General features: G+C 46.1%; 1 protein-coding gene across 8 annotated transcripts in view; it reads right to left on the bottom strand.

The window, feature by feature from the left end:
- Window positions 1–6,014, bottom strand: part of Nme6 (NME/NM23 nucleoside diphosphate kinase 6) — a 10,530-nt gene extending 4,516 nt beyond the window's left edge. Inside the window, exons 1-2 of one of the 8 annotated variants that reach the window (XM_006985865.4) lie at window positions 5,867–6,014; window positions 2,510–2,606 (exon numbers count right to left, since the gene is read on the bottom strand). In XM_006985865.4, the coding sequence (XP_006985927.1) occupies window positions 2,510–2,599 (90 nt within the window). In that variant the 5' untranslated portion in view covers window positions 2,600–2,606; window positions 5,867–6,014. Of the gene's footprint in view, window positions 1–2,509; window positions 2,607–4,031; window positions 4,179–4,533; window positions 4,652–5,236; window positions 5,362–5,608; window positions 5,797–5,849 lie in introns of those variants that run through there. The other 7 variants (XM_042281711.2, XM_042281713.2, XM_016004452.3 and 4 more) reach the window with 7 other exon arrangements.
- Between the last annotated feature and the right edge of the window lie 3,363 nt (window positions 6,015–9,377).

Below are 9,377 nucleotides of genomic sequence, written 5' to 3'. Positions count from 1 at the left end.
ACAGCACACAACAAAGGGGATTTTACAGATACATTTCGGTTACTAATCAGTTGATTCTGCTTTAGCTAGAAGGGAGCTTCACCTGGTGGGACTAAATAGTCACCTAAGGGGCCAGCAAGATGGTTCAGTGGGTAAAGGCACTTGCTGTTAATCCTGAGGACCCAAATTCGACCCAAATTCAACCCCCAGGATCCACACGGTGGAAGGCAAGAACCAACTTGCGTGAAGCTGTCCTCTGACCTCCACACACATCATGGCACACTCACATGCTATCTCTCTCTCACACACACATGTAACAACCAAACAAACCTAAATCAAAGTCACACAAGCCCTGTAAAAGCAGTTTTCTCTGGCCAGGGGCTGAAAGCTAGAGAGGTCGGAAAAACATGAAGGATTAGCTACACCACTGCATGTGTGAGGAGTGTGGGTTATCTCAGAAACTGAGTCCTTCTTGCCTGACGGCTAGCAGGCACACAGGAACCATCCTCTGCCAACAGCAGTAGCAATCCTGGAGGTGGGAAATCCCTAGACACTCTATGTAAGGCCCAGGCAGTCCACATCTTGTCTTTGGTCTCAAGAGACTCTAAGCAGGAGATAACCCAGGAAAACTTGCTGACCTCTAAACTATGGAATTGGGAAACAAAAAACATGTACTCTTTTAGAAAAGTATTTTTATTATCTTATGAGTGTTTTGCCTGTATGTATTTCTGTGTAGTGTATATGTGTCTAGCATCTGAGGAAGCCAGAAGAGGGTGTTGGATTCCTTGGAACTGGAGTTATAGATGGTTATGAGCCAACATGTAGGTGCTGGGAACCAAACCTAGGTCCTCTAAAAGAGCAACCAGTGCTCTTAAGTGCTGAGCCATCTCTCCAGTCTGAAATGAGTTGTTTTAAGCTATCAAATTAGCTTAAATTAGTATAATTTGTTTAAAAATATAGGCCGGGCATGGCAGTGCACCCCTTTAATCCCAGCACTTGGGAGGCAGAGGCAGGTAGATCTCTGTGTGTTTGAGGCCAGCCTGGTCTACAAAGTGAGTTCCAGGACAGCCAGAGCTGTTACACAGAGAAACTCTGTCTTGAAAAACAAAAACAAACAAACAAAAATATATAAGATAAACTAATATAACACACACACACACACACACACACACACACAGACTAGAGTTTTCCTTTTTTTTTTTTTTTTTAATTGGGGCTGGGCATGTTGGAATACATCTTTAATCCTAGCACTCTGGAGACAGAGGCAGGTGGATCTCTGAGTTCTAGGTCAGCCTGGTCTACATAGTGAATTTCAGGCCAGCTGCAGCTACACAATAAAACCTTGTTACAAGAAAATTGATGCAAGCAGATGGTGCAGTGGGTAAGAGCATTTGCTGTGCAGGCATGAGGACTTGAATTCAACTCCCCAGAACTCATGTAAAATAAATAAAAATATAAAATAATGCAGAAAAATTGTTTCTTGTACTTTACATATGTCCTAACTCTCTAAGAGTATAGTCTTCTTAGGGTCAGTCCATCTCTTAGCTCTTTTCTTTCTTTTTTTGTTTTGTTTTGTTTTGTTTTTTTGAGACAGGACTTGTCTGTGTAGCTCTGGCTGTCCTGGAACTCACAGAGATCCACCTGTCTCTGCCTTGCCACCATACCCAGCTAGCTATTCTTTTCTTTTTTTAAAAGTTTGTTTATTTTTTTATGTGCTTTGGTGTTTTGCTTGCATGTATGTCTGTATGAAGGTGTCAGATCCCCTGGAACTGGAGTCACAGACAGCTGTGAGCTGCCATGTGGTTGCTGGGAATTGAACCCAGGTCCTTTGGAAGAGGAGCCAGTGCTTCTGACCACTGAGACATCTCTTCAGTCTCCTCAGCTAGCTTTTCTTATTTGTGTGTGTGTGTGTGTGTGTGTGTGTGTGTGTGTGTGTGTGTGTGTGTGTGTATGTCTGTGTGTGTCTCTGTGTATGTGTGTGTATATGTGTCTGTGTGTGTCTGTGTGTGTGTCTGTGTGTGTATGTGTCTGTCTGTGTGTACGTGTGTGTGTATATGTGTGTGTATATGTGTCTGTGTGTGTCTGTGTGTGTGTGTCTGTGTGTGTGTCTGTGTATATGTGTCTGTGTGTGTCTGTGTGTGTGTTTGTGTGTGTGTGTCTCTGTGTGTCTGTCTGTGTGTGTGTCTGTGTGTGTGTGTGTCTGTGTGTGTGTATGTGTATGTGTATGTGTGTGTGTATGTGTATGTGTGTGTGTGTATGTGTATGTGTGTGTGTGTGTGTGTCTGTGTGTGTATGTGTCTGTGTGTGTGTGTGTGTGTATGTGTGTGTAGGTCAGATGACAACTTGCAAGAGTTGGCTCTCTCCTTCCACCATGTGAGATCCATGGCTCACACTCGAGCAAAGCTTTATTTGCTGAACAATGAAGCTGATCCATCTACTTTTCCATCTCAGCATCTAGCACATGACTGAGTTGTTAACTGTCACAATTGGTTCTGAAACAGGGCAGTGGAGGCGCAGGGTTCATTCTTACCTCCAGAATCAGGGGATGAGCAACTGCATCAGGCTTGATCAGGGCTAGTGTGAGCTGGAGAGCCTGAGGACTTCGCAAGATGGAGGTCATCTCACCCCTGCCATCAGAGAGCTGGATTAAGGACCACAGTGTTGAGCTCTCAACCCCTTCTACCCTGGAGGCCATCTAGCCTTGCAAGTCAACCAAGGCCTTCACCCAAGACTCACAGATCGTTTGGTTGTTATACTGTAAGGCTGTATATGATACCTATTCATTTGCCTATTTGCATGCATGAAATTGTAGAGGGGGCACTCAGGTTACCCTGTGAGACATACGGTCTGGGTTATGCTGCATTGAAGAGAAATGTAAGCTGATACTACCACCTGATTTTGCCAATACCTTCATATCTTCTAAACTCTTTTGTGTTTTTAATAAGGTTTATGATGTCTACTCTTGAACAGTCTAGCCTGAAGACTACAATGACTTAGCTGGGCAGTGGTGGCACATGCCTTTAATCCCAGCTCTCAGGAAGCAGAGGCAGGCAGATCTCTGTGAGTTTGAAGTGATCCTGGTCTACAAAGCGAGTTCCAGGACAGCCAGAGCTGTTATACAGAGAAACCCTGTCTCAAAAAAACAAAAATAAAATAAAATACTACAATATGTAGTAGAATATTATTTTAAGGTGTGTAACTTTTGTTTGTGTTTAACTCTGCGGAGCTGTGTTACTGTGCTTGTCTAACACACCTGATGGTCTAATAAAGACCTGGCCAATAGCAAGGCAGGAGAAAGGATAGGCGGGGCTGGCAGGCAGAGAGAATATGAAGAGGGAGAAATCTGGGAGAAAGAGATTGGGCAGCCAGAGAAGGAGGAGGACTCCAGGGGCCAGCCACCCAGCTACACAACCAGCAAGCCACGGAGTCAGAGTGAGATTTATGGAAGTAAGAGAACGGGAAAATCCTAGAGGCGAAAGGTAGACGGGATAATTTAAGTTAAGGAAAGCTGGCTAGAAACTAAGCCAAGCTAAAGTCAGACATTCCTAATTAAGAATAAGTCTCCACGTGTGAATTTATTTGGGAGCTGGATGACGGGCTCCCGGAAAAGAGCAAAAACAAGCAACAATAATAACTGTTGTAAGGTCCTATCCCACAGTGTTCTTCCATCCACAGTAGGGTTGGAAGACTGACTAAGGCTTCAGGGCCACACACCATTGCTTATCTAATAGTATGGATGGTCTCCTCTGCCCAAACCACATCTGTTAACATGCTCAGCTGCCCTCAGTCGACAGACTTAGACAACTGTCATGGCTTGGCTGAACCTCTGTATGTGAAGCAGCTTGAACAGTATGTGGCATAAGGAGGCTCAAGTCGATGTTACTGATCAAATGAAGTGACAGCATAGCCTTATTTCTATTCACCTCTATATTCCCAGTGTTCAGTATTTTGTAAGTGATTTCAATCGATACTTGTGGAAATAACATAACAGACAATATTTCTAGACTTGGTTAAGCATCAGAGGTCACCTCCAACTGTGAAATTCTACTTACATGTGAGAAACCACTTCTGCAGGAGGAGAGATGTCAGCTGGGCGCAAAGGCACATACCTGCAATTCTAGCCCTTAGAGGCTGACTGCTCAGCTGAACTACACAGCCAGACCCTAACCAAACCATACCAAACCAACCATGGCCTCAAATATCTTCTCTAACCTGTTAGCAAGCCCAGAGGTATCCAGGGAGCAGAGCTCAGTCAGGTGACACTCTCATTCCTGCACATAGCTTAGCCGATCATGGTGGTGGTGCCAGGGGGTGGCAGAAACAAAGAAACTATGCTAAGGTCTCTTCCACTCAAGTCTTCTCCACAGCTTATTACTGGATGTTCCATTCAAACGATGTAGCCAAGCCCAATCTAAGCAGCACAGGATCTGCATACCCACTTCACCTAATAACATTCTAGATGATAACATGGCACTGTGGCCAAGTACACATGGGGATGTCCTTGAGCCCTCCAGTCCCAACTCCCCACCTCCACACAACTTCTCAAAGTCTTACCTAGATACTATATCTCAAAGTCCATACAAATCTCTTCCTTTTAACTGCCTTTGGGACTTCTGTGACACCCTCCTCAATGGTGTCTAGGCTTTTACTCTTGACACTCTCTAAATCTGTTCTACAGCAGCCACAGTAATAAAAGCTAATTATACAGTGCCCTCCTCAACCCTCGACAGTATTCTGATTTTTTTTTTTTTTTTTTTTTTTTTGGTTTTTCGAGACAGGGTTTCTCTGCGTAGTTTTGCGCCTTTCCTGGAGCTCACTTGGTAGCCCAGGCTGGCCTCGAACTCACAGCGATCCGCCTGGCTCTGCCTCCCGAGTGCTGGGATTAAAGGCGTGCGCCACCACCGCCCGGCAGTATTCTGATTTTTGAAGACCCAGACTTTAACCTGCTCTGGTCCCTGGGTCTTCTGGTCCCAGAAGACTTTAACTTCTTTGGCTTCATCTGGAGCCCCACACCCCTTAACTCTTTTGCTCCAGCTTCATAGGTTTTCCAGTGCCATGCGTCTCTAGCCTGACAAGCTTTGTGTAAGGAAGTGTCTCCATCGCTCGTCTGCATCCCTGTTATGTCCTCTTTGCCCATTTGCACCCAGCTCACTTCTCCAGGCAGACTTTCAGGGCTCAAACGCTTCTTTCATCTACATCTTCTCCATTAAAGCCCAGCTTCGTGAAAGCAGGGGTCTGTTTCATTCACCATCCTCACCTTAGTTCCTATACAGGGTCCCCAGTACGGACCTGGCTTTCCACAGTATTTAGCTGGATGAATCAGTGCATGAACTTGATCCAGCCATCCCAGGGCCAGACTGTTAAGAGGTCTGCAAGGGAGGACGGGTGACCTATAGAGGGGGTGTGGTTCCTCTACAAACGCCCGTTGGTTAGGGCTGTCGGCTATTGGTTTACAAGAAAATACTGTCATATAAAGAAAGGCAGGAGGATCTCTGTGAATTCGAAGCCAGCGTGGTCTACACAGCGAGTTCCAGGACAGCCAGAGCGGTTAAGCTGAGAAACCTTGTCTCCCAAAACCAAAGAAAATAAAAGAAAAAAAGAAAGTGGCTTGCCGCAAAGGTCACCCTACCAGACAGTTAAAATTTTACCAGCTGCCCGACACCTGAGGCCATTTCTTTTACTCCCAGGATCGTCTCTGACACTACTTCGACCCCACTTCTGTGGCCACGCCCCCACCAAAGTCTTGACTACGGAACCGCCTATTTCCTCCACATTCTAGGCCTCAAACCTTACGATCTGGGCTTCTCTGGGCTTCTCTACACCGGGCCAAAGCCCACCCCAAGCTCAGCTACCCCGGCTCCAATGCAGGCCTGGGTTCTGTGTTCACCTGATCCTCCCGGGAACCTGGTCCTCCCGGCAACGCTCTAGACCAGCAGGCACTGAGCTAGTTAGCCTGCGGGGCCCTTCGGGGTCCTTCAGGCACGTTGTCGGGCAGCCCTCCTAGCCTCCGTGTGTGTGTGTCCGTCCGTGTGTCCGTGTGTGTTGTGTGTGTTCTACTGCCTAGCGGCGGGTAAAGTTCAGTGGCGCGCGCGCGTCTGTGACTGAGATTGAGAGGGAACAATAATCCGTTCAAAACTTGCTCATTTAACTTCAGGACTCGGGTCGCAGACGTGGCACTCCTGGAATGTTGGGAGGGGCTGCAGTGCTGACAGACAGCTTGTTTACACAAGATGTCTTCCTGAGAAAAGTCCCTCCCGCCCTCTCTCTCTTTCTTTCTTTCATTTTTCGAGACAGGGTTTCTCTGTGTAGCCCTGGCTGTCCTGGAACTCTTTGTAGACCAGTCTGGCCTCGAACTCACAGAGATCCACTGGGATTAAAGGCGTGCGCCACCACCGCCTGGCCCATTTATTTAAAACAAACAAACTTAAATTTTTTTTTTATGATAACCCACATGCATGCCTCGTGCCCATGGAGCCCGGAGAGGGTGCTGGATCCGTTGGAACTGGAGTTAAGGATGATTTTGAGCTTACACTTGGGGGCTCGGAAGAGCAGCCAGTGCTCTTAACTGCTGAGCTCTCTCCAGCGTGACATCCATTCATTTATTTTATATGTATGGTGTTTTGCCTGTATGTATGTCCGTGTAGCATGTGTGTGTGCCTGTTAGTAACAGAGGCCAGAAGATCATTCACCTGGGACTGGAGTTACAGGTGCTTGTGAGCCACCATGTGGGTGCTGGGTATCGAACCCAACTCCTCTGCACCATCTGTGAGTGCTCGTGAACACTGAACCTTCTCCAGTCTTGATAGTCCTTCTACCTGTCTGGCTGATGAAGCATGAGTCCGTTTCTGTTTCCACAGGGTGAGATTAACCTTACCATAGTCAGACATTGCTTTAGTTTTACTTTCCAGATGGACCAAGCCCAATTTTCCTTTCTGTTGTCATCCTCGTTAATGTACCTGGAGTATGAGACTTCTCGAGCTTTAAAATGATTCTCCTAACTCCGTTTTTCTTCAGCCTGTGTGGTTTCTAATGCACACAAAACACATACCCAGTGGGAGACTAGTTGCATCATTAGCGGTTGTTTTGACCAATCTCAACAACACACCAGCATAATAAAAGTAAGGGCACAGCCCGGCAGTGGTGGTGCACACCTTTAACCCCAGCACCCAGGAGGGAGAGGCAGGCGGATCTCTGTGAATTTGAGGCCAGCCTGGTCCACATAGTGAATTCCAGGACACCCAGAGCTACATAGTGTGGTCCTATCTTGAAAAATAAAAACAAGGGTTGGAGAGATGGCTCATCGATTAAGAGCACTGACTGTTCTTTCAGAGGACCCGGGTTCAATTCCCAGCACCCATCTGGCAGCTAACAACTCTGGAACTCCAGTTCCAGGGGAACTGGCATTCTCAGACATACATGCAGGCAAAACACCAATGCATATAAAATAAAAATAAATAAATTAAAACAAAAACCAAAAAAAGAACCAACAAAAAGGAATGGCAGGGGTGGGAGGAGGGATTTGAGGGGATCTGTGGTTGGTATGTAAAATGAATAGAAAATTTCTTAATAAAAAAAAAATCCGGGTGGTGGCGGCGGCGGCGGCGGCGGCGGCGCACGCCTTTAGACCCAGCACTCGGGAGGCAGAGCCAGGCAGATCTCTCCGAGTTCGAGGCCAGCCTGGTCCACAGAGTGAGATCCAGGAAAGGCGCCAAAGCTACACAGAGAAACCCTGTCTGGAAAAACCAACCCCCGCCCCCCCCCCCCCAAAAAAGGAATGGCAGGTAGGTGGAGGTCAAATTGTTAGGTCTATTGATAATCTAAGGAGCTGTTAGAGACTGTAGTTTAATGGGGGAACCAAATATGCCTGTCTTCTGACTCTGTTACTTCAATACTGAAACTTAGGAGCTTCACTTGAAACAACAGCAATAACAATAAGCATCTATATCATTACCAAAACATGGACGATATCAGAGCATTATTTTGCACCTACATATTCAGGAAATTCTATGGTGGCTTTTCTTTCTTTTTTTTAATTAAAAATATTTAAAACATTTTTTTAAAATTCATTTTACATACCAACTGCAGATCCCCCTCTCATTCCTCCCATGGTAGTTTTTCAGTCTCCATTTTGTGAGTCTACACTCAGTTGGGAAAAATCAACTATTAAGAGGTTAATAATGGGCTGGCAAGATGGATCTGTAGATAAAAGCATTTGCCACCAAGCTTGATGACCGGAGTACAATCCCCAGGATCCATATGGTATAAAGAGAGAATCACCCCTCATCCTCGGGTTGTCCTCTGATCTCCATATGTGTGCTGTGGTGTGCATGTGCACACACAAACAGATATAATAAAATAAATTAGGGGCTGGAGAGGTGGCTCAATGGTTAAGAACACTTGCTGCTCTTGCAGAGGACCTGGGCTCATCTCCCACAGCCCACATGGTGGCTCACAACTGCCTTTAACTTTTATAAAACGTACTGACTGTTCATATGTACACAGGTAGGGCTAAACACTTGAGACTGGATAGGCTATCAGGGAGCTCGTGCCTGGAGAAAACTGATTCTCTCAGCTGGCATTGATAACCCAGGGGTGGGGACTTACGGAATTTCTTCATCTATGTTGGCATGTCAACTGGTTTTGCAATTATGCAGGTCTCTTCTGGGAAAATATTGTTGGTATTTCAGGGGTGTAGTTTCCCTGCCATGGTTAGAATTCGCCATCCTGCAGCAGGCAGCCTGGTCCTCTGGCTCTTAGGATATTTGCACTCCCTTGGCCAGAATTACAGCACACATGTGCTGCCTCTTATGAAGTAGGCCTTCAACCCCCATCTGCTTGCGCCACTATGGCACTCACGGGGCATATCTTGCCATGCTAGTCACTATTAGAGTTCACAGAGTTCACAGCTGGGTAAGACTTGCTGACTTTTTCCCCTTTAGCAGTCTGCAAGATGTTTTGATTTTTAATGAAATGGAAATATACTTCTCAGGTATTTTGTTGTCGTTTTGTTGATTCTGTGTTGTAGTAGAATATTATTTTAAGGTGTGTTACTTTTGTTTATGTTGCATTTGTTTAACTCTGTGAAGCTGTGTTACTGTGCCTGTCTAAAACACCTGATGGTCTAGTAAAGAACTGGCCAATAACAAGGCTGGAGAAAGGATAGGCAAGGTTGGCAGGCAGAGAGTATATATAGAAGGAGAAATCGGGGAAAAAAAGAGCTAGCAGCCAGAGAAGGAGGAGGACTTCAGGGGCCAGCCACCCAGCTACACAACCAGCAATGGAGTATGGGTAAGATTTACAAAAAAAGAATGGAGCTGGGCCGTGGTGGTGCACGCCTTTAATTCCAGCACTTGGGAGGCAGAGACAGGCAGATCTTTGTGAGTTCGAGGCCAGCCTGG

This window comes from Peromyscus maniculatus, chromosome 7, assembly GCF_049852395.1.
Source record: "Peromyscus maniculatus bairdii isolate BWxNUB_F1_BW_parent chromosome 7, HU_Pman_BW_mat_3.1, whole genome shotgun sequence".
Taxonomy (NCBI): domain Eukaryota; kingdom Metazoa; phylum Chordata; class Mammalia; order Rodentia; family Cricetidae; genus Peromyscus; species Peromyscus maniculatus.
The sequence above is the reverse complement of the archived record's forward strand: the minus strand, read 5'-3'. Positions and strand labels throughout refer to the sequence as shown.